This window comes from Anomaloglossus baeobatrachus, chromosome 3 (genome assembly GCF_048569485.1).
Source record: "Anomaloglossus baeobatrachus isolate aAnoBae1 chromosome 3, aAnoBae1.hap1, whole genome shotgun sequence".
NCBI lineage: Eukaryota > Metazoa > Chordata > Amphibia > Anura > Aromobatidae > Anomaloglossus > Anomaloglossus baeobatrachus.
Window position 1 is genome coordinate 119,815,785 of NC_134355.1, and position 25,524 is coordinate 119,841,308.

Below are 25,524 nucleotides of genomic sequence, written 5' to 3' on the forward strand. Positions count from 1 at the left end.
ACGTCTCCGATCAGTGGGTGTGAGATACCATCTCCCACGGCTACAGGATAGAATTCTATCCAGCCCGCCGAACAGATTTTTTTTCTGCAACTCCCCCCTGCTCCAAGGCCGCCGCCTTCTCACAGGCTGTGGCATTCTTGCAGGCCACTGGAGTAATTGTGCCGGTTCCCGACTGGGAACGGTTCTGAGATTTCTGCTTAAATCTATTCCTAGTACCCGAAGAGGGCGATGCCTTCCGACCTGGATCTCAAGCTTCTCAAGCATGTTCAGGTGTGGCATTTTTGCATGGAGTCTCTGCGATCAATCAATGACCCAAGGAGATTCCCTAGCATCCATCGACATCAGAGATGCCTATCTGCATGTGCCAATCGCAGTTTCACACCAGCGTTGGCTACGTTTTGCATTCAGAGTGGTCCAATTCGTGGCTCTTCCCTTGGGGTTAGCCACGGCCCCTCGAGTATTTTCAAGGGCGGGGCAGCTGTGATTGCGGTCCTGCACCTCTAGAGGTTGGCAGTGATCCTTTTGTCCTGGACAGCCTTCTAGTCTGGACTTCATCCAGTGCAAACTGTTAGCGGAGTGCCTCGCTCACTCTCGCCACTCTATCCAATTTGGGTGGTTTGTCATTCTGTCCAAGCCCACTCTGACTTCGACCCAGAAGTTCATATTCCCAGGGACGCAATTCGAGACTCTGTCGGCACTTGTGAAGCTGCCCTTAGTCAAACAGCAGTCCCTCCGCTGGCGGTCGACGTCGTTCCATCAGGCACCTAATACAGGTGCTGGATCAGATGGTGGTGTCAATGGAAGCGATTCCCTTGCCCAGTTCCATCTGCGTCCTCTGCGGCTGGATATTTTCCGCTGTTGGAACAAGCGGACTTCCTCCTTCCACGGGGTGGTGGCTTCGCTACAGACCAGGGGCTCGTCTCAGTGGTGGCTTCGGCCCCTCTGTCTCAGGGACGCTCCTTCCTGGCTCCGTACCGGGTGATCCTCACCAAGATGCTAGTCTATCCGGCTGGGGAGCAGTATATCTCCACCATGGAGCGCAGGGCACTTGGACTCTGTCCGAATTAGCCCTCTGGATCAACGTGCTGGAAATCAGAGCTGTGTTTCTAGCTCTCTAAGCCTTTCGCCATCTGTTGGCGGCCAGGCACATTCGAGTCCAGTCAGACAACGCTACTGCGCTTGCCTACATCAACCTCCAGGGCGGGACACTCAGCCACCTGGCAATGTTGGAGGTTCATCGCATTCTTCAGTGGACGGAGGACTCCTAGTCCACCATATCCGCAGCCCACATCTCAGACGTGGAAAACTGGGAGGCAGATTGTCTCAGCCGTCAAACCGTGGCTCCACGATCCTCAGGTTTTTGCAGCAGACGCGCTGGTTCAAGTTTGGTCCCAGCTTCGTCTGTCTTTTGTGTTTCACTCTCTAGTTCTTGCCCAGAGTCCTGCGCAAGATCAGAAAGGAGGGCCGTCAGGTCATTCTCATTACTCCAGACTGACCCAGGCAAGCTTGGTACCCTGACCTGCTCCGTCTGTTCGTAGAGATGCCATAGCATCTCCCGGACTGTCCAGACCTTCTCTCACGAGGTCCGTCTTTCCGCCAGAACCTGCGGCTCTCAGATTGACGGCGTGGCGTTTGAGTCAGGGATCTTGACGACTTCTGGTATCCCTCCTGAAGTCATCTCCACTATGACTCGAGCTTGGAAGTATCCGTTGGCCTTTTGGCCTTGCCGACCCTCCTGTCCCTTCTACAGTCCGGTCTGCAGCTAGGACTATCCCTCAATTCCCTTAAGGGACAGGTCTCGGCTCTGTCAGCGTTGTGCCAGCGGCGTATCGCCCGGCTGGTCCAGGTGTGCTCCTTCATGCAGGGCGCATCTCACATTATTCCGCCTTACCGGCGGCCTTTGGAGCCCTGGGACCTTAATTCGGTCCTCACGGTTTCCGGAAACCCCCCCTTGAGCCTCTTAGGGAGGTTTCTTTGTTTAGTCTTTCACAGAAAGTGGTCTTTCTAGTGGCCATAACTTCCCTCAAGGGAGTCTCTGTTGTGGCCACACTCTCTTCGGAGTCCTCCTTCATCAAGACAAGGTGGTTCTCCGTCCGACTCCGGACTTTCTCCCCAAGGTGGTTGCTGTTTCCACCTTAACTGGGGCATTTTTCCTGCCTTCCTTTTGTCCGGCTCCTGTTCATCGCTTTGAAAGGGCGTTGCATACTCTGGATCTGGTGCGGGCGCTCCGGATCTATGTGTCTTGCACCGCTGTTCTTAGGCGGCGCACCTCTCCTTTGTGCTGACCGCTGGTCAGCGTAAGGGCCTCTCGGCATTTAAGCCGATCCTGGCTCGTTGGTTTAGGTCGGCCTTTTTCCGATACCTACCGGTGTACTCAAGTGCCTCTCCCGTCGGGGATCAAGGCACATTTGATCAGAGCTGTCGGTCCCTCTTAGGCTTTCAGGCCTAGGCTACGGCTCAGCAGGTCTGTCAGACTGCCACTTGGTCTAGTCTGCACACCTTTTCGAAGCACTACCAAGTGCATGCTCATGCTTCGGCAGATGCGAGCTTGGGCAGACGCATCCTTTGGGCGGCTGTCGCCCATTTGTGAAGTTAGGTTTTGCCTACTTCTCAGTTTCTGTTTATTCCCACCCATGGACTGCTTTGAGACGTCCCATGGTCTGGGTCTCCCATAAGGAACGATGAAGAAAAAGAGAATTTTATTACTTACCGTAAATTCTTTTTCTTATAGTTCCGACATGGGAGACCCAGCACCCTCCCTGTTGCCTGTCGGCAGGTTTCTTGTTCCGCGTGTTATCACCGGCTGTTGTTGTAGACAGAGGTTCCGGTTGTTCCGGGTTTTACTCTGTCTCTACTTGTGGGTGGATGTCCTCCTTCAGCTTTTGCACTAAACTGGCTAGGACTGGCTACCAGGGGGTGTATATGCTAGGAGGGAGGAGCTACACGTTTGAGTGTAGTACTTTGTGTGTCCTCCGGAGGCAGAAGCTATACACCCATGGTCTGGGTCTCCCATGTCGGAACTATAAGAAAAAGAATTTACGGTAAGTAACAAAATTCTCTTTTTCTTCATCAAATCAGCTGAGATGTGTGCCAATCGCGGCATGCTGCCACCAGCAGACCGCGAGCAGTAACATTATGACCGCTAGGACGTAATTTTACGGCCCGCGGTCGTTAAGGGGTTAAACTGCACCAACGATGGGATAGGAAAAACAAACAAATTGTGTGGTACTTTAGTTACACTAGACAGGAAAATCTGTGTACTGTATTTACTTTCATAGCTCATCTGGAAATAGAACTTCTAATGGTATGGAAGCCATTCATGTATGTCAAATACTTTATATACAGTATGTCTGAGGCGGGGTTTCTACATCTGAGACCCTCACTTTTGGATCCTCCGACCCTGGTGATTTCAGTGAACTTCAGATTTTGAACATATAAAGGAACAGAATAAGATGAAATTTCGATACCTGCATGCTTCTATGCCCATTAAAGTATATGGACGTTACAAGAACAACTAAAGCCATTGCACAGTCGGTCGTCCTAGTGCTACTTTTAAAAAGCATTTGCCATCAGGTTTTTGCTTTATATCTTTATTGCAGAAATATTGTAGGGGCAGAGATCCTGATTCCAACAATGTAACTTTGAGTGCCTCAGTGTAATTTTGCTAAAATCACTGTTTTATCAGCAATAGATTTTCAAGGGAGGGCCAATAAACCCGCATATTCAAGCATATTCATGAGCTCTGTAAAACTCCGCCCCTCTCATTTTGCCGCTTTCTCTGTACACTATTCATGGGAAGAAACCTGCCAATCAGTGATGTGGGCGGGGGTTATACAGAGCTTGCATTCAGAGAACTGGTAGCTCTGTAACAGAGAAAACGGGGATTTTACCAAAACTGCAGGAAGCAGCCTAGTAAGTGGCACATCGCTGGAATCAGGGTCTCTCTCCCTATATTATGCTGTTGTCAGATGGAATAGCAAAAACCTGGTGACAGATTTCCTTTAATATATAAACATATGCTTGAGTAATAGTTTTCGGTAAACCAGTGTTGATGTAATCTTCTCTTATTTTTTAGGAAAGTAAAGAAGTAGAAATTACACAGTTACATACCAGGTAAGGAAACCTATATGTAGAGGAATGTAAATGGTGTGGGGGTTTTTTGGGAGGGGGAAGGCAATATAACTGCAAGGTTAGTTTGTGGTCTTTTCTAATGGAGACAATTAGATGACCATAATTAGATTTTATTTTATGTTTTATGTTTGTTATAAACTGGAGAAAAAGTAAAACAATTCGCTCACCGTGCACTGAATGATGAAATCGGTCCTTTGTATGTATATAATATCCAAGAAAAATATTTGATCGGCACGTTGAAAAAAAATAGAGAAAATCTTGAAATTTGTTTCCTGAAGTTTCAGCCAATTTAAAATCCAAATGCTGGTAGTAGAAAAAACACTGTTACGTGTTTTTGGTCCTGTGTGTGCCCACAGTCATAGTCTGACTAAATGCATAAGTGTTTTTTTTTCTATTACCAGCATTTGGATTTTTCTTTGATATGTTTTTTATAGACAAAGCAAGTGCATATGGGGGCTTCTGAAAAATGCTAAAGACCTTACCAACGCTCTCCAAAACACCACTCTGTTATTCACATGGCATCATTTAAAATACTTGTCCCCCGAAGGGATGGAGCTGGTGCATGAAGACCCCAAAGAATAAAAACATGATTGCTTTATTATAAATCATTTTTGTTGGGAATACTTATACACTAAAAACTGAGCCAAAGCCATATGCCGTATTTTTTGGACTATAAGATGCACTTTTTTTTCCCCCCAAATGTTGGGGGAAAGTGGGGGGTGCGTCTTATGGTCTGAATGTAGCTGCGGGGTATAAGGGTGCTGCGGTGGAGTGCGTCATCGGCGGCACGAGCAGGCTGTAGCAGCGCCTGCCGTGACCACGTGGGCCCGCTCATTTCATATGCACGCCCATCATCTCTCAGCTCTGAAGCCAGTGCTGACAGGTGGGCGGGATGATGGGCGCGGTGGGTGTGTGCATAATAAACTGCTGGCCGGTATGATCACCCCTGGCAACTACAGCCTAGAGTGATTATGTGCGGCTGTATTTACTGCTCCCTGCGCATAATAATCATCAGCGCGGGGGGCAGTGAATCAGTGTACTCACCGACCACGATCCCTGCAGTATCGCTCGTCCTTCTGTCAGCCATCTGCGGCTGTGTGTGGAGACTAGCGGTGCGCACAGTGATGACATCATCGCTGTGTTCACGTGTCCACACACAGCCACGGTCGGCACAGACAGGAGGACGAGCGATACTGCAGGGATCGTGGCTGGCTCCACACAGGTCAGCGGTGCTGCTGCTGGCACAGACTGGAGGAGGAGCGATGCTGCGTGGAGCAAGGAAAGGTGAGTATGAACGTTTATTTTTTTTTGTGTGCCACAGGATGCGGCCATACACCAGGATGGGGGTATATAGCAGCATGCGGCCATATACCAGGATGGGGGTATATAGCAGCATGCGGCCATATACCAAGATGGGGGTATATAGCAGGATGGGGGCTATACCAGGATGAGGGACATATAGATACAAGGCAGGAGGATCATATACAAGATAGGAAGATCATTACCAGGATGGGGTACCTTAGTAGAGAATTTGGGGACATTACCCCCATAACAGTGTAAGCAGCAGATGCTCGCCCCATAACAGTGTGTCATGACCACATTTTTTGCTTAAAATTTTATTTTCCTTCTCTAAAACCAGGGTGTGTCTTACGGTCCAGTGCGTCTTATAGTCCGAAAAATACGGTACATACTTTCCCTCAATGTGCTTACCATACAGGTACTATACTGCTACAGTGTCTTTTTTTTTTTTTTTTTTTTTTTTTTTTTTTGCGGTCATCACATTCTGGAACATCAACATTTTGTGTTAATCCTATTACTGGTTCAGATGCACATTTTCTCATCTGATCTAGTCTCGTAGTGCAGAACCAGTCCTATAGTGGTGGGCGCATACCATATTTACAAAGGTTTAAATTACCTACTTAAATTTATTATTCTCTATGTACTACTACGTTTACCCCCACAAAAAAAGCAAACATTCCCTAAAAGAATCGCACCTACCAGACGCCAAACAAATTTGAGTTAGCATGTGAATGGGCTCTCACATACAAATCTGCATCGCTGACAGATTCCCCTGTGTTCTAAAGCGGTTGGCTCCCCCTGGTGACTGGAAGCAGTATCACCTGCATGGAGTGATACTGGTGCCTGATCTGTTTGTGAGAGCTGCAGTGCAATACAGTTGAAATGGCGAGGGTCCTGCCAGCAGCGCAGATTTCTGTGTAAGAGCCCATTCACCATCAGCACTTGCCAACTGTAATTGTTTGGGGTGTGAGTACAATTTTCCTTTTTTTTTTTTGTTTTTTTTTTGTTTTTGTTTTTTATGGGTGGTGGGGGTGAAGAGTTCTGCTTTATTCTTTTAATTCTTTTAGCTGCTTAAACACTTCTTCATGGAACCGGTACTGGGGCTTATTTTTGGAATAGGGCTTCTATTTTAAGCATGGTTTTGAGGTTTCCCCCAATTGGGTACTTTGCAAAATTTTTGTCTCGTATTTTAATGATTCACAATGGAGTACCTCACGTTTTTATAATATTTTTGGGTCTTCATGTACCATTTCCATCCCTTCAGGGATAAGTATTTTGAGTTTTAATAGAGGTCACAGGTAAGCAGGAAAATACATCCACATGGCAACATTTGCAATGATAACCCTCTGATGGTTAATAAGAAATGGGAAAAGTATGTGCAAAACATCTTGGAAGTAACTTTAATGAAAATCATTATGAAATAAGCATTTACAACTACAAACTGGGATTTTTATAATTTTTTTTATTATTTTTTATATATAAAGTATTTCTTAATCCTTCCTTCGCTTGATCACTCCATTCTATCGCTGCTTCCAGTAATGCACATTATGTATCTGTCTGTTAGTAGGACCGATGTATTCACATAATCCAGTATTGTTGTACATTACACTGAGGTGAGGCAGACGTGCCCCAGAGAGCACTTATATGTGAGGCTCTTCATATTTTCTCTTTGTGTCTTTATTTTCTATTTCAGACTTAAAGAAAGAGAAGAACAGATTTCTCTACTAGAGAAAGACACTCTCGAGTTGAAGGATGCAATTGAGCAACAGAAAAATAAGAATAATGTGAGCCATTTCTTCATGTTCAGTCATTTTAGGGTTCTGAAATTCGGGGTATTATTAGGCTACTTTCACACATCCGGTTTGAGCCCTGCGGCTCAATCCGGCTGTGAAAACTATGCAACGGATGCGGTGAAAACACCGCATCCTTTGCATCAGTTTTTACATGCGGCCGGTCCGGTTTTTTCCGGTTGCGGCATGCTACTGAGCATGCGCAGTGGAAAATACCGCATGCGGCGACCGGATGCGGTTTTTTCCGCATCGCGCCGCATCCGGCCTCCATAGGGATGCATTGAAAAATGCGCCGCAGCGGCCGGATGCGGCGCGATGCGGTGTTTTTTGCCGGAGCAAAAAACGTTGCAGGGTACGTTCGATCCGGCCGCCGCATCGGCTAAATCTGCCGCATGCGGCAAAAACCGGACCGAACGCAAGCCCCTACGGCACAATGCGGCACTAATGTAAGTCAATGCAAAAAAAAACCGCAATCGGCGTTACAAAAGCCGGTTGCGGTTTTTCTGCAGAACGCCGTATTGTGCCGCAGAGCAAAAGTCCGGATGTGTGAAAGTACCCTTAGTAATGCAGGGGCTGAGGTTGTGCTCTTGCCTTAAATAGCAAATCGTCTCTTCATGTTGGATGACGCAGTTTCAGCCATATTGTCTGCCAGATGATAACTCAATTGTATATCTGCTGGATATTTTATGTATTGTCACTTGATTTGACATAGGGTTAAAGGCCGCCCATACACATTAACGTAAAGGGGTGGTCCTCTACTCCGCATTAGTGCCCACATCGCTGTAAAACGCATAAGGAAGGCTTATGTCAAATGCCTTGTGTAGTACATTCTGCCTCAGAGTGGCGCTATTGTGCTCCGCTCATCCCCATCAGGTGACCCCCGGGCCCCTAGACCTTTGAGATCCAGTGATGTCACGTCAACTTCCAGTAGATCCGTTATCACCGAGGTGGGCCTCAGTCTCTCTGAGTGCCTGGGCTGTGGGCGGTGTTTCACCTCACATCTCAGCCAAGCATTGCCCCTGCCTCTGCAATGAAGGAGAGCGCATGTGACCTGCTGGGCTGTGCCGAGTGGGGAAACTCCGCCCACAGCCCAGTCAGTCAGGGATACTGGGGCAGCCTCGGTGATGTCACGTCAACTTCCTGTTGACCTGACATCAGCGGATCTCGGAGGTCGCGGGGCCCGGGGATCACCTAATGGGGATGAGCGGAGCACAATAGCGCTGGTCAGAGGCAGAATGTACTACATAAGAGCCTTCCCTATGAGTTTTACAGGGATGTGGCCACTAATGCAGAGTAGTGAACCACCCCTTTAATGTTGTGGACTGACTGACCATTTTAAAAGTGACTGTGTCAGCAGAGAATCACTGTTCATAGTACAGGCGCTCGTGTATTGTGGTGAGGCCAATTATTTATATCCACCATTCTGCTTATTTTCCACCCTTCTCCGGTGAACTCAGTGCTAACAATCAAAGCAGAGGAGGAGTGTGCAGCTTGAGGTGAAAACGAGCAGGTTGGAAGGTGTACTTAAGTGATTGGCCCCGCCATGATGCATAAAGAGCTTGCACCTGGTTTGAACAGTCATTCTGTGCTGACAGTCCCTTTAATGTATATGGGGGCCGCCTTGTGCTGTCGGAGGATATTGGGGGAAAGACAGATTGGGCAAACAGAATAGCAATGCTCTGCTTTTGTTTCTACAAAAAAAATTCCTGCAACATGTCTGGCTGTGGCTAACTAGACTCTCCCCATTGAAAATGCGTTCATGCTCACCTTATTCAAGCATGCAAGTATATAAGGAAGGCGGGAGAGATTGCGGTCATGCAGACAAGCTTTCAGCCAACCTAGATCTATTTTGTGTGAGACTCTCAAGATTGAGTCATTCACTTTTGCAGGGAGTCTGTCACCGGGCCTTTGCTTCTTCATCTGAGGGCAGCAAAAATGTAGGGAAAGAGATCCTGAATCCAGTGATATATCACTGAATTTATTAGATGCAGTAGTTGTAACACAGTTTTAGATGTAGTAGAGCTCAGAAAGCTATCTCTGCCCCCCCCCGTGGCTTTCGGTGTACATTTATATATTGACAGTATGCTTCTAATATTGATGGAGGTTTGATTGGACTAGATTTCACTTAGGATCTAGTCAGGGGCATAACTAGAGTTTGATGGGCCCCGGTGCAAGGTTCAGATCTGGGCCCCCCCTCCACATACACCGACACTTGGGGTACGGGATAATGACACTGACACTCGGGGTACAGGATAATGATGCTGACACTTGGCTCTTACCCACAGCACCCAGTTTTCCCATGATCTGAATTCCCTCTATCAGCACCCAGCTTTCCTATGTTCTGATATCCATCTTGTCCTCGGCACACTGCTTCCCCATGCTCTGCTATACATCTTTCCCTCAGCACCCAGCTTTCCCATATCAGAGCATGGGAAAGCTGGGTGCTGAGAGAAGATGTATAGCAGAGCATGGGAAAGCTGGGTGCTGAGAGATGTACAGCAGAGCATGGGAAAGCTGGGTGCTGAGGGAAAGAGCCTTTTTCCCTCAGCACAAAACGTTCCCATCCCCTGCTTGTATCTTTGTCCCCCCTTGTATATAGATCTCCAAATACAATAATGGCTCCTACATAGCCTTCCAAATAGTATAAAGGGTCCCACATGACCCTTCATATATTAGAATACACTTCCATAGTCCTCCATGTATTATAATGCACCCCCATAATCCTCCATGTATAAAGTAGCCCTCCAATTATTATAATGAATTTCTCATAGTTCTCCATATATTATAATTCACCCCATAGTTCTCCATATATTATACTGCACCACATAGTCCCCAATGTTTTATAATGCACCCCCATAGTCCATGTATAAGGTAGCCTCCATATATAATAATGCAGCCAGCCTCTCCAGGCCTCCATGTATAATAATGCAGCCAGCCTCTCCAGGCCTCCATGTATAATAATGCAGCCAGCCTCTCCAGGCCTCCATGTATAACAATGCACCCAGCCTCCTCAGGCCTCCATGTATAATGTAGCAGCCAGCCTCTCCAGGCCTCCATGTATAACAATGCACCCAGCCTCCTCAGGCCTCCATGTATAATGTAGCAGACAGCTTCTCCAGGCCTCCATGTATAACAATGCACCCAGCCTCCTCAGGCCTCCATGTATAATGTAGCAACCAGCCTCTCCAGGCCTCATGTATAACAATGCACCCAGCCTCCTCAGGCCTCCATGTATAATGCAGTATCTCCAGGCCTCCATGTATAATACAGCCTCTCCAGGCCTCCATGTATAATAATGCAGCCTCCCCAGACCTCCATGTATAAAGCAGCCTCTCCAGGCCTCTATATATAATGCAGCCTCCTCAGACCTCCATGTATAAAGCAGCCTCTTCAGGCTTCCATGTATAATAATGCAGCTTCCCCAGAACTGCCTTCCCAAGCCTCTGGCCACCGTTTACGCACTAATTTGTATTAAAAAAAAAAAACAACAAGTCTTCACCTTCTCTCTTCCTTCCACCACTGCTGTCTTCACCGCTCTCCTCGATCCCCAGCCGCTGCTCTGTCCTCACCACTTTCCTCTTCCACCGCTGCTCGTCCTCCCCGCTGCTCGTTCTCCCGGTGCTGCGGTGCGGTCGGCGTCCTCCCGTCCTGCACTCTGTGAACTCAGCACAGCAGTCACGCGGGAGTGACGTCACCGCACAGGGGGAGAATGGTGATGCATAGCGCGGCACCGGCCATGCTATGCTTCATCATTACTGTGCGCGGTGACGGGGGAGACGCCGCAGCCGCTGACACCAGAGAGAGAGGGGAGCCAGCACGATCTGAAAATGGCATGCATCATATAAAAAGTGCAAATTCACAGATTTATTCCAACTGTACTGTAATATAAATGAGATTTTTAGCAAATAATTGATCAATTCTTTGAGCCACCCCTGCCAACGTCACAGCAAATCTCAATAGGGGGGTCCTACTCTATATTCTGTATTTCATGTGCCATGTGGCCTCCTAGATAAAGTTAAAGTTAAAAGCAGAACCATAATGGAGCACACATACCTGTAACATGTATATATAACCGCTTCGATGTTGCAAAAGAGGCAATTGTGGCTAGAGGCCAGCCCAGGTCCCAGCATGTGGAGCAAGCTCTACACATACCAGGACTATATCAGAACTGACCCTCCCAGTGCCAGACAGCAACCATTGATAAAGGCGGACCAGATCCAAGTATGGTGCTTAATTAGCATTGCCTGTGGAAAGGGTGAGGCAACTGAATGTGTACAGCTACCAACAGGAGGAATATATTGCAAACCAAGATCAGGCGTGCATAGCATGGTGGTGACCAGCCACCAGACATTTGTAGCATAACTACAACCAAACAGAGAGAGAGGGGAGCCAGGCAGGGGGCCCCGATGCCGCCGCTGACACCACGCTTGGGGGCCCGGTGTTGGCGGCGGCAGCGGGTCAAATAGCGGCCGCGTGGTCTGCGGCAGATCAGCGCAGCTCCTCTTACACTGACAGGAGCTGGCTGCTGATCTGCCTGGCGGCCGCCGGGCCCCTAACCTCCGGGGCCCGATCACGACTGCTGCGACCGCGGTAGTTACGCCACTGGATCTAGTCCAGGCAGTGATGATATATGCTGATTAAAACACTGATTGTATTGAGACAACAGCACACCGCCTAATAAGTGACAGCCCTGAAATCAGTGTCTCAGCCTGAACCTCATGTTGTCTTCAAATTACTTAGAAAAACCTGCTAACATATTCCCATTAGGCTCCAGAAGGAGGTTGCAATCTCTGGAGTAGTGTGTTAGCATTGGTCATTGCATAGATGGCTTGAAGACACTAAGTTGCAAAACCAGAGGGCAGGAATTGTACATGGACAGAGCAGTGGTCAAAGCAGGTGGCGTTCGGTCATAACGAGTAGATAGGCAGAGGTTAGAATAGGCAACAGACAGATGTAGCCAAATACACTGGGCCGGTAATGGACAACTCGGAACAAACACCTATTGCAGGCGCCCATTGGACTTTACTGCTCAGGATCAGAGCGCTGTGGGAAGGCTCTTAAGAAGTCTAGGACAAATCCGCACTATTTGAGATTAGAACACACTGTATTAAGAGTCTAGTAACCTTATAACGATTGTGACCCACATATAGAGGTGCTGGAGCAGAGCGGCGACCTGAACTCCACTGTGGGGAGATCATGCAGTGTCCCCTTTATTTTATGGGAAAACATTTGGGTTTTCAGTTTTGTCCATTTACTTCTATGGAGGGTTCACCACATTACTGATGCACAATTATGGCTGCCAAGTGTGGAAGTAGTGTAATACTCCATGAAGATGACGAATTTAGGAAGACGTGGTTCTCTGATGGGACTTTGCAAGATTTTGGTCACCTCCTTATGATGTGTTTTTAGTGTCTGAGTCAAATCTATCCCAGGACCTTGTTGTGTAAAGCAAATATTGCCTCATAAATTGGCCGGCAATTCTAAAGGGTTGTGTAAAATCTAAAAATGGTCCAAAGAGTGTGACTGGCCAAGTGATGGGGATGGTTAACCCTTAGCTGTCTCCAGCAGTGGGATGTGGGCTCCTGTATGGGTAATGGAAGCAGATTTCTGCTTATGACCACAAGCATGGGGTTGTACGTATAGGATTGATCCTCTTTACATGCTGCCTCCGACCTTGTTTAATAGTCATATGCTTAGAATTCATAGAGAACGAATCGGTATTACGTGTAAAGGAGTTCAATGACCAGCTCCGTGTCCATCACTGTCTGTAGTAACGCTCCTCCATGGACTGGTGAAAAATGAGGACATGTCTAGTATCGACACTGAAAAGGTGATCACTAATCATTGTGGATTGTTTTACGCAGGAACTTCGAGAGAAAAATTGGCAGGCTATGGATGCCCTGGGCAAAGCCGAAAAAACGTGTGAAGAGAAACTGAGCTCCGAGAGGAAAGCAAAGGTATTGCCCACAAGGTCCACAAATCCCATAAGTGTCTGCTATGAACATTACAACAAATTTAAAATTTGGAAAAGGTTTTTTTTTTGTTAATTTATTTTATTTTTTAAAATATATATTTGAGTTTGTCTAGTCTTTCCTAGAGCATTTGAAGCTGTGATTGTTACAATTGTTTTTACTATATACTGCAATGCTGTAGTATGTCGGTATATAGTAAAATTGCTAATGTTGACAACTGAAGGCTCCTGGCCACCATGGCAAACTCTCTGGTCCCCCACGATGGTGTGGATGGGTGCCGGAACAATTGTGCAAGGTAATCATGATACAATAGAACCTTGGATTATGAGCATAATTTGTTCCGGGAGTCTGCTCTTAAACCAAGTTATTCTTATATCAAAGCAAATTTTCTCATAGGAAATAGTTGAAACACAGACAATTTGTTCCACAACCCAAAAATATTTACTGTGTTTATACAAACTTATTAGAGGAATACAAAATAATGCACTGTATTCACATATAGAATTATTACAGTACACTAATATAAAATAATGTGCAGTAAAAAACATATAAAACAAATTAAACTGCACTTTAGCTTGCAATGAAATTGTTGGTGTGCGAGAGGTACAATACAAGCAATGTGCTGCACCGGTTAGCAGAAAGAAAAGTACAATACTATATCCACAAATGCAAATTGATAGACATGGTATATACTGTACTTCACAATGGTATACTGTCTACAATATAGAGTACATATGAACAGAAAGTTACTTCCAAAGCGGGTCAGAGCATGGTGAAAGGACAGAACCGGAAGTGTACACTGTGAGTATTTGCTCTTCTTGCAAAACATTGCTCTTAAACCAAGTTACAAATTTGTAAAAAGCTTTGCTTGTCTTGCAAAACACTCTCAAACCAAGATGCTCTTAATCCAAGGTTCCACTGTAGTTGAATGCTGCTGTAAATGGTTTAAGAGCAGCATACAGAGGGTGTTCTGGTGGCAGGTGTTAGCATGTGTGTGCTGTATAACACAGCCAGCACCTGCCTTGTATGGAGTGGACACACACAGCCTGCACCATTCACCTGCCCACGACAGAAGATATACCAGCACTTCCTCTGTTTTCAAGGCGTTATGAATTGTGGGGTTGGAACATATGGAGCCTGCTAAGACCCTGGACTGGACTGGTTGGCATTCTGGTTTCTTTCCATGTCACCTTGTGGCTGCATTCATCTTAGCCGTAAAGTCCGACGCTGATTTTCATTAGAGCAGAATAAATCTGGATCTCAACTGTTCTGAGCTTATTTTGGGAAGCTAAACCCACAATAGGTTAGTGTGTTAGTGCAGGGTCCCACCTGATGAGCCCCCCTTAGCGTTGGCAGGTAGGATTACATGTTTTGATGACCAGAAGTACAGTAAATATCTGTAAGGCAGTTCAATATTCCTGTTTTCCAGCTCCCGTATGCCTTTGCCTAAGTTCACATTTCCGCTAAAATCTATCAGTCACAATCCGCTGCTCTTGTAAACAGCGGAATCCGTTTAGCGGATTCCGCTGCTCCCATAGACTTGTATGAGCAGCGGATTGTGACTGATGATGCTGCGTTGCACCCTCCGCCCGACTGATCAGTCGTGGAACGACTGACCGCCGGGCGGGAGGAACGCAGCATGTAACGTTTTTTGAGCAGCGAGATCCGTCGGATTTCGCTGCGCATGCTCTCTGGCTCCCTGCACACGTCACCAGCTTTGGTTGGTTACCCGATATTTACCCTGGTTACGGTGCAAGGAGCCAGCGCTAAGCGGTGTAGGCCCGTAACCAAGGTAAATATCGGGTAACCAAGGTAAACATCGGGTGCTTTCCTGTTACCCGATATTTAGGCTGGTTACGTGTGCAGGGAGGCCGACACTTCCCCGCTCGGCCCCGCCCCCTCCCGCACTTTGCATGTGCACACACATACATACATACATACATACATACATACATACATACATACATACATGCACATACACACACTCACTCACTCACAGATACACTCACCTGTCCCCAGCCATGCAGACCGCAGCACTTCCACTGACATCCTCAGCGCCTGGCCCCGCCCCCCGCTCGGCTCTGCCCCAGAACTCCGCCCCCGCACACAACGGAATCCGACAAAGAATTCTGTTCTTTGTCATCCGTTGTACAGCGTTGAACAGTGCATCAGTCACATGCGTCAAGCGACGCATGTGACTGATACAAATCAACGGAAATGTGAACTTAGCCTTTGGCGTTTTTTTTGCGGTTGTATATTTTGTGATTGTTAGATATGGATCCTGTGATTGTAGTTGGCTAATGAAATGTCACCAGCTTTCACATGGGGCAGAACAGATGCTAATCTTCTGGAAGCAAACAACGAAGAGACTGTAGTTGTATTTTCTTCAGCGCTCTATTGGGAGACCCAGACGATTGGGTGTATAGCACTGCCTCCGGAGGCCACACAAAGCAATTACACTAAAAAGTGTAAGGCCCCTCCCCTTCTGGCTATACACCCCCAGTGGGATCACTGGCTCACCAGTTTTCTGTTTGTACTGCATGTGGGGCTGATCTACCGGCAGGCTCCAAAGACTCACATTGTATGCAATGTTCAGTCCCAGTGGCACTTCGTCAGCCAGAGCCTAATGTGGTGGTAGCCCAGGCAGAGATGCCTGTGAACCCTGCCCCGGTGACGGGGACAGACTTTGCAGTTTTTGCTGATAAAATGTCTGTGACTATGTCAAAAATCCTGGAGACCTTGCAGTCCAGGCCAGTTACTCAGACCATGGACACTGCTGTGTCTCTGCTCTCCGGTCCCCCTCAGTTGGAACTAATCCGTACTTCAAGGGGGTCTCAAGCATCACAGGCTGAAGTCTCTGACTCAGATGACAGTCCCAGGCAGCCTAAGCGAGCTCGCTGGGAAAGACCCTCAACGTCATCACACTGCTCAGGGTCTCAGCGAGAAGAGTCTCTCTGTGATGAGACTGAGGACGGTGATCAGGATTCTAATCCTGAGGCTCCTTTCAATCTGGATGCCCCTGATGGTGACGCCATGGTTAATGACCTTATATCGGCAATTAATAGACTGTTGGATATTTCTCCCCCAGCCCCTTCTGCAGAGGAGGCAGCGGCACAGCAGGAGAAGTTCCATTTCCTGTATCCCAAGCGTAAATTAAGTGCTTTTTTGGACCACTCTGACTTCAGAGAATCGATCCAGAAACACGACGCTCACCCAGACAAGCGTTTCTCTAAACGTTCTAAGGATACCCGTTATCCTTTTCCCTCTGAGGTGGCAAAACGCTGGACTCAGTGTCCAAAGGTGGATCCCCCAATTTCCAAGCTTGCGGCTAGATCCATAGTCGCAGTAGAGGATGGCGCTTCACTTAAGGATGCCAACGACAGACAGATGGACCTTTGGTTGAAATCTGTCTATGAAGCTATCGGCGCGTCGTTTGCTCCAGCATTCGCGGCCGTGTGGGCACTCCAAGCTATTTCAGCTGGTTTAGCACAGGTGGATGCTATCATACATCCAGCGGTGCCGCAGGTGGCGTCCCTAACTTCGCAAATGTCTGCGTTTGCGACCTATGCTATCAATGCTGTCCTAGAATCTACGAGCCGTACCGCTATGGCGTCCGCCAATTCTGTGGTTTTGCGCAGAGCCTTGTGGTTAAAGGACTGGAAAGCAGATGCTGGTTCCAAAAAATGCTTAACCAGCTTGCCATTATCTAGAGACAGACTGTTTGGTGAGCCATTGGCTGAAATCATAAAACAGTCCAAGGGTAAGGACTCTTCCTTACCACAGCCCAGAGCAAGTAAACCTCAACAGAAAAGGTGGCAGTCGAGGTTTCGGTCCTTTCGAGGCTCGGGCAAGGCCCAATTCTCCTCGTCCAAAAGGACTCAGAAAGAACAAGGGAGCTCAGATTCCTGGCGGGCTCACTCACGCCCCAGGAAAGCAAATGGAGGAACCGCTTCCAAAGCGGCTACCTCATGACTTTCGGCCTCCTCCCTCCGCATCCTCGGTCGGTGGCAGGCTCTCCCGCTTTTGCGACATTTGGCTGTCACAGGTCAAGGACCGGTGGGTAACAGACATTTTGTCTCGCGGGTACATAATCGAGTTCAGTTCTCGACCTCCACTTCGGTTCTTCAGAACCTCCCCACACCCCAACCGAGCAGATGCCCTGCTGCAGGCGGTGGACTCTCTAAGAGCAGAAGGAGTCGTGATCCCTGTCCCCCCTCAGGAACGGGGGCGAGGATTTTACTCCAATCTCTTTGTGGTTCCAAAAAAGGACGGCTCCTTCCGCCCTGTTCTGGACCTAAAACTGCTCAACAAGCATGTGAACGCCAGGCGGTTCCGGATGGAATCCCTCCGCTCAGTCATTGCCTCAATGTCTCAAGGAGATTTCATAGCATCAATAGACATCAAAGATGCTTATCTCCACTTGCCGATTGCTACAGAGCACCAACGCTTTCTACGCTTCGTGATAGGAGACGACCATCTATAGTTCGTAGCTCTGCCATTTGGTCTGGCGACAGCCCCGCGGGTGTTCACCAAGATCATGGCGGCAGTGGTAGCAGTCTTGCACTCTCACGGACACTCTGTGATCCCTTACTTGGACGATCTACTGGTCAAGGCACCCTCTCAAGAGGCATGCCAACTCAGCCTGAATGTTGCACTGGAGACTCTCCAGGCGTTCGGGTGGATCATCAACTTCCCAAAGTCAAATCTGTCACCGACCCAATCACTAACGTATCTTGGCATGGAGTTTCATACTCTCTCAGCGATAGTGAAGCTTCCGCTGGCCAAGCAGCGGTCTCTACAGACTGGGGTGGAGGCTCTCCTTCAAAGTCAGTCGCACTCCTTAAGACGCCTCATGCACTTCCTCGGGAAGATGGTGGCGGCAATAGAGGCGGTTCCGTTTGCGCAGTTTCATCTGCGTCCACTTCAATGGGACATTCTCCGCCAATGGGACGGGAAGTCAACATCCCTGGACAGGAAAGTCTCCCTTTCCCAGACGGCCAAAGACTCCCTGCAGTGGTGGCTTCTTCCCACCTCATTATCACAGGGAAGATCATTCCTGCCCCCATCCTGGGCAGTGGTCACGACAGACGCGAGTCTGTCAGGGTGGGGAGCATTGTTTCTCCACCACAGGGCTCAGGGTACGTGGACTCAGCAGGAGTCCACCCTTCAGATCAACGTTCTGGAAATCAGAGCAGTGTATCTTGCCCTACTAGCCTTCCAGCAGTGGCTGGAAGGAAGGCAGATCCGAATTCAGTCGGACAACTCCACAGCGGTGGCATACATCAACCACCAAGGGGGGACACGCAGTCGGCAAGCCTTCCAGGAAGTCCGGCGGATTCTGATGTGGGTGGAAGCCACAGCCTCCACCATATCCGCAGTTCACATCCCCGGCGTAGAAAACTGGGAAGCAGACTTCCTCAGTCGCCAGGGCATGGACGCAGGGGAATGGTCCCTTCACCCAGACGTGTTTCAGGAAATCTGTCGCCGCTGGGGGGTGCCGGACGTCGACCTAATGGCGTCACGGCACAACAACAAGGTCCCAACCTTCATGGCACGGTCTCGCGATCAAAGAGCACTGGCGGCAGACGCCCTAGTGCAAGATTGGTCGCAGTTCCGGCTCCCTTATGTGTTTCCACCTCTGGCACTCTTGCCCAGAGTGCTACGCAAGATCAGATCCGATTGCAGCCGCGTCATACTTGTCGCCCCAGACTGGCCGAGGAGGGCGTGGTATCCGGATCTGTGGCAGCTCACGGTCGGCCAACCGTGGGCACTCCCAGACCGACCAGACTTACTGTCCCAAGGGCCGTTTTTCCATCGGAATTCTGCGGCCCTGAACCTGACTGTGTGGCCATTGAGTCCTGGATCCTAGCGTCTTCAGGATTGTCCCAAGGGGTCGTTGCCACCATGAGACAGGCTAGGAAGCCCACGTCCGCTAAGATCTACCACAGAACGTGGAGGATATTCTTATCCTGGTCCTCTGCTCAGGGAGTGTCTCCCTGGCCATTTGCATTGCCTACCTTTCTTTCTTTCCTGCAATCTGGGTTAGAAAAAGGTTTGTCGCTCAGCTCCCTTAAAGGTCAGGTCTCGGCGCTATCCGTCTTTTTTCAGAGGCGTTTGGCACGCCTTCCTAAGGTGCGCACGTTCCTACAGGGGGTTTGCCATATCGTACCCCCGTACAAGCGGCCGTTAGATCCATGGGATCTGAACAGGGTACTAGTTGCCCTCCAGAAGCCGCCCTTCGAGCCTCTGAGGGAGGTTTCACTTTCTAGACTATCACAGAAAGTGGCTTTTCTGGTAGCGATCACATCTCTTCGGAGAGTGTCTGAGCTGGCAGCACTATCATCCAAGGCTCCCTTCCTGGTCTTCCACCAGGAGAAGGTTGTGCTGCGCCCCATTCAGGAGTTTCTCCCGAAGGTGGTATCCTCTTTTCATCTTAATCAGGATATCTCTTTGCCTTCGTTTTGTCCTCATGCAGTTCATCGGTATGAGAAAGATTTACATTTGTTAGATCTGGTGAGAGCACTCAGAATCTACATCTCCCGCACGGCGCCCTTGCGCCGTTCGGATGCACTCTTTGTCCTTGTCGCTGGTCAGCGCAAAGGGTCGCAGGCTTCTAAGGCCACCCTGGCTCGATGGATCAAAGAACCAATTCTTGAAGCCTACCGTTCTGCTGGGCTTCCGGTTCCATCAGGGCTGAAGGCCCATTCTACCAGAGCCGTGGGTGCATCCTGGGCATTACGACACCAGGCTACGGCTCAACAGGTGTGCCAGGCAGCTACCTGGTCGAGTCTGCACACTTTCACCAAACATTATCAGGTGCATACCTATGCTTCGGCGGACGCCAGCCTAGGTAGAAGAGTCCTGCAGGCGGCAGTTACCTCCCCGTAGGGGAGGGCTGTCTTGCAGCTCTAACATGAGGTATTTCCTTACCCACCCAGGGACAGCTTTTGGACGTCCCAATCGTCTGGGTCTCCCAATAGAGCGCTGAAGAAGAAGGGAATTTTGTTACTTACCGTAAATTCCTTTTCTTCTAGCTCTTATTGGGAGACCCAGCACCCGCCCTGTTGTCCTTCGGGATTTTTGGTTTGTTTGCGGGTACACATGTTGTTCATGTTGAACGGTTTTCAGTTCTCCGAGGTTACTCGGAGAGGATTTGTTTAAACCAGTTATTGGCTTTCCTCCTTCTTGCTTTTGCACTAAAACTGGTGAGCCAGTGATCCCACTGGGGGTGTATAGCCAGAAGGGGAGGGGCCTTACACTTTTTAGTGTAATTGCTTTGTGTGGCCTCCGGAGGCAGTGCTATACACCCAATCGTCTGGGTCTCCCAATAAGAGCTAGAAGAAAAGGAATTTACGGTAAGTAACAAAATTCCCTTCTTTGAACTTGTTATTCCCCTTTTAACAACTTTAAGGCACTCCTCCCCGTACAGAAGTGGTTTCATCTTATTTTTTTCCCTTTATAAATCATATGTCTTCTTTTCATTTCAGGATGACCTGGAACAACAGCTCAGTGGTGTCCAGACTCAGGCCAAAGAAGCCTTGACCACCCTTTTCCCACAGGTGTCGGTAGAGTCTCACCAGGTACACGTCATGATTCTTCTGTATGCTTAGATGTTCTGAATGACGTTTGTCAATCTGTCATTTCCGCCAAATCTTTGGTATATTCAATTAAAGGGAACCTGTCACCAGGTTTTTCCCTTATGCGCTAAGGCCACCACCAGTAAGCTCTTATATACAGGGTTCCAGAATGCTGTATAACGTAACAAACACCTTTATAATACTCACCTAGGGGACGGTCTGGTCCGATGGGGGTTGCTGGTCTCTGTCTGGCTTTTCCTCCATCTTGTGCAAACGCCGTACTCCTGCCCAGTCCCATGTGCATGACACATTATCCACACAGAGGCCTCCATAGCGCTCCTGTGCATGCGCTCTTTGATCTGCTCGGCTGAGGGCAGAGCAAAGTACTGTAGTGCGCAGGCTGTCTTTGACCTTTGCTTGTGCCTGCGCATTACAGTATTTTGTGCTGCCCTCATGAGGGCAGATCACCGTGCACATGTACAGGAGTGCAATGGAGGCCTCTCTGTGGATAATATAGGACGTGTCATCCACAGAGCTGGGAAGAAATATGGCGATCCCACAACATGGAGGAGCAGCGACACCCATCGAACAAGACTGCCCCTAGGTGAGTATTATAAAGGTGTTTTTTACGTTATACAGAGCGGCCTGGGCTCTTATATACAGTATTCTGGAATGCTGTATATAGGGGCACAATGGTGGCAACCGCAGCTCATAAGGGAAAAACCTGGTGACTGGTTCCCTTTAAACTCCGCCACTCTTTATCATACATCACACCTAATGGCGCAATTACACCAGCCCAATGTTTCAAACATGGAAGGAATCGTCCCATTGTCAGCGTGTCTAATCCCAATGTAACTTGTTTTGAGTTCAAATTCAGATTTGTATTTTAAAGGGAACCTGTCGCCAGTTTTTGGGCCTATAAGCTGCGGCCACCACCAGTGGGCTCTTATATACAGCATTCTAACATGCTGTATATAAGATCCCAGGCCGCTGTGTAGAACATAAAAAAACATTTTATAATAAGGGGCGTTGCGGTCCAGACTGGTCGGATGGGTGTCTCCTTTCTCCGGTACCAGCGCCTCCTCTTTTGGCAATCCTTGTTCTCCCTCCTTCTTCTGAAGCGTGGGTGCATGACGCGTCCTATGTCATCCACACGAGCCAGCATTGAGGGCCCGTGCAGGCGAACTACAATACTTTGATCTGCCCTGTTCAGAGTGCGCCTACGCAGGACCCCATTGTCGACTTTTGTGGATGACGTAGGATGCGTCATGCACCCAGGCTTCAGAAGGAGGATAAAAACTAGCACATGCATACTAGAATCACTGACGTGTGAAAGACGCCTTTGAATGAGTATACATGTATCAAACTTGTTACCATTAGCCCATGATGTGGCCTCACCCTTGTTAAAAGTGAATATGCAAATTAATTCAAGTTTGAGATTATTTTTTACTCAAAGAAATATAGTATAGTTCTCCTGATATAGCCATATCTCTTACCTCATGTGCAGGGCATTGCAGCTTGGGTATCCATGGTTACATCCACTCATATAGTGACAGTTGCTCTTGGTCATAACCATGGATACCTAAGCTACAATGCCCTGCACATGAGGTAAGAGACATGGCTATATCTGAAGAACTATTCTACATTCGTAATTGGAGGTATTTGCTAATGTTATGATTACTCCTACTACATATGAGGATAGGATCTTGGAGATGGAAATACCACTTTAAGTTTGAGATCAATCCCCCATAAAACGTTATACTTTATTATTGATAGTTAAAAATGAAAAAAATCTGCTTTCCCAAATAAATAATACTTGTATGACAAGGCGGTGTAACAAGGGGTAGGATTTACGAGACGGAGAAGCAAGGGAAGTAATTCTCTATTTCTTCATCGTTCCTTATGGGAGACCCAGACCATGGGTGTATAGCTTCTGCCTCCGGAGGACACACAAAGTACTACACTAAAAAGTGTAGCTCCTCCCTCCTAGCATATACACCCCCTGGATGACGAAATCTAGCCAGTTCAATGCTTTGTGTTCAGGAGGCACACATCCACATTCATGCATTCTCATCTGATTTTCATTTTAAAAGAGTTTGAAGAAAAGCGGGTCCAAGCCTGGACTCCCGGCATGTCCCTTCTCACCCCACTGTGTCGGCGGTGTTGTTAAGGTTGATTTCAAGGCTGGAGCCTTACATGCCGCGCTCCTTCACCATCCCTCGGGCTTTGGCTTGAAGTGGCAGCCAACACGGTTCTCACTGCTTTGCAGGAGACCGGTCTCCATCCGCAGCCCTTTCAGGACCCTGCCGGACGGAGCACTCATCCCTCAGGGACCTGGCCCTGCGTCTCACAAGCTAAGTATTGAGACGTTATTGTCAGGGGGGTCCCTTGTACTTTAATGTTGGGGAGAGTGTGTTTTGTACTATTTGTGTCATTTCCGGCCGGTTCTCCGGTTTTCACCAGAGAACCGCGCCGACGGTGCCTGAGCGCCGGCCGCGTTCTAAAATTTAGGCCCCGGCTTCGGCTGCGGCCTAGTTTCGTTTTCACTGCCCCTGCATGTCAGTCATGCAGAGGGACAGTGCGGCACCGGCCGTTCAGCTCAGGTAAGGACACTCCTCTCTGAGGGGATGTTTCCCTCCCCTGTATATCCCCTTGGCCCTCCGGTTCCCGCTCTTGGGCTATGTCCCGCCCCCCCTCCTCACTCCAGCGCCATTTTATCAGCGTTTTCACACTGATCGGCGCCGGCTGCCTCATCTCTGCAATCTGTCTGGGGGTCCGAGCTGTGGAATCCGGAGGGCACATAAAACGGTCTGGTAAGCCACAACCTCTGGTTGTGGACTCTATTATCTCAGTCGTCAAACCGTGGACAACGGCGAGTGGGCTCTGCATCCGGCAGTGTTCCGGTCAATCTGCCGCAAGTGGGGAACTCCGGAAGTGGATCTAATGGCATCCCGGCACAACAACAAGGTCCCGGTTTACGTGGCTCGCTCCCACGATCCTCAGGTCTTTGCAGCGGACGCGCTGGTTCAGGATTGGTCCCAGTTCCGTCTGTCTTACGTGTTTCCCCCTCTAGTTCTCTTGCCCAGAGTCCTGCGCAAGATCAGAATGGAGGGTCGTCGGGTCATACTCATTGCTCCAGACTGGCCCAGGAGAGCTTGGTATCCAGACCTGCTCCGTCTGTCCGTAGAGGTGCCGTGGCATCTCCCGGACCGTCCAGACCTTCTCTCACAAGGTCCGTTTTTCCGCCAGAATTCTGCGGCTCTCAGATTGACGGCGTGGCTCTTGAGTCCTGGATCCTGACGGCTTCCGGCATTCCTCCCGAGGTCATCTCCACTATGACTCAGGCTCGGAAGTCTTCCTCGGCAAAAATTTACCACAGGACTTGGAGAATTTTCCTGTCCTGGTGTCGTTCTTCCGGCCGTGCCTTTGGCCTTTTTTCCTTGCCGACACTTCTGTCCTTCCTACAGTCTGGTCTGCGGCTAGGACTATCCCTCAATTCTCTCAAGGGACAGGTCTCGGCCCTATCAGTGCTGTTCCAGCGGCGTATCGCCCGGCTGGCTCAGGTGCGCACCTTCATGCAGGGCGCATCTCGCATCATCCCGCCTTACCGGCGACCTCTGGATCCCTGGGACCTTAATCTGGTCCTCACGGCCTTGCAGAAACCCCCTTTTGAGCCACTTAAGGAGGTTTCTTTGTTTCTTCTTTCACAGAAAGTGGTCTTTCTAGTGGCCATAACTTCCCTCAGGAGAGTCTCCGATTTGGCTGCGCTCTCCTCTGAGTCACCTTTTTTGGTTTTTCACCAAGATAAGGTGGTTCTTCGTCCGTCTCCGGACTTTCTTCCGAAGGTGGTATCTCCTTTCCACCTTAACCAGGATATTTCCCTGCCTTCCTTTTGTCCGGCTCCTGTTCATCTCTTTGAAAAAGCGTTGCATACTCTGGATCCGGAGCGCCCGCACCAGATCCAATGTGTCTCGCACCGCTGCTCTTAGGCAGTGGACCTCTCTCTTTGTGCTGACCACTGGTCAGCGTAAGGGCCTCTCGGCTTCTAAGCCGACCCTGGCTCGCTGGATTAGGTTGGCCATTTCCAATGCCTACCAGTGTTCTCAAGTGCCTTCCCCGCCGGGGATCAAGGCACACTCGACCAGAGCTGTCGGTGCCTCTTGGGCTTTCAGGCACCAGGCTACGGCTCAGCAGGTCTGTCAGGCTGCCACTTGGTCCAGTCTGCATACCTTTTTCGAAGCACTACCAAGTGCATGCTCATGCTTCGGCAGATGCGAGCTTGGGCAGGCACATCCTTCAGGCGGCTGTTGCCCACTTGTGAAGTTAGGTTTCGCCTACTTCTCAGTTTTCTGTTTATTCCCACCCATGGACTGCTTTGGAACGTCCCATGGTCTGGGTCTCCCATAAGGAACGATGAAGAAAAAGAGAATTTTGTTTACTTACCGTAAATTCTTTTTCTTATAGTTCCGACATGGGAGACCCAGCACCCTCCCTGTTGCCTGTTGGCAGTTTTCTTGTTCCGTGTATTTTCACCGGCTGTTGTTGTAGTCAGAGGTTCCGGTTGTTCCGGGTTTTGCTCTGTCTCTACTTGTGGGTGGATGTCCTCCTTCAGCTTTTGCACTAAACTGGCTAGATTTCGTCATCCAGGGGGTGTATATGCTAGGAGGGACGAGCTACACTTTTTAGTGTAGTACTTTGTGTGTCCTCCGGAGGCAGAAGCTATACACCCATGGTCTGGGTCTCCCATGTCGGAAC

At 48.9% G+C, this 25,524-nt stretch overlaps 1 protein-coding gene across 4 annotated transcripts in view; it reads left to right on the forward strand.

Moving 5' to 3' along the window:
• RRBP1 (ribosome binding protein 1) overlaps positions 1 to 25,524 on the forward strand; it is a 181,532-nt gene that overhangs the window by 91,118 nt on the left and 64,890 nt on the right. For all 4 annotated transcript variants that reach the window (XM_075339404.1, XM_075339405.1, XM_075339406.1 and 1 more), the window contains exons 10-13: positions 4,076 to 4,113; positions 7,124 to 7,214; positions 13,085 to 13,177; positions 20,680 to 20,772. In XM_075339404.1, the coding sequence (XP_075195519.1) occupies positions 4,076 to 4,113; positions 7,124 to 7,214; positions 13,085 to 13,177; positions 20,680 to 20,772 (315 nt within the window). The remainder of the gene's footprint in view (positions 1 to 4,075; positions 4,114 to 7,123; positions 7,215 to 13,084; positions 13,178 to 20,679; positions 20,773 to 25,524) is intronic.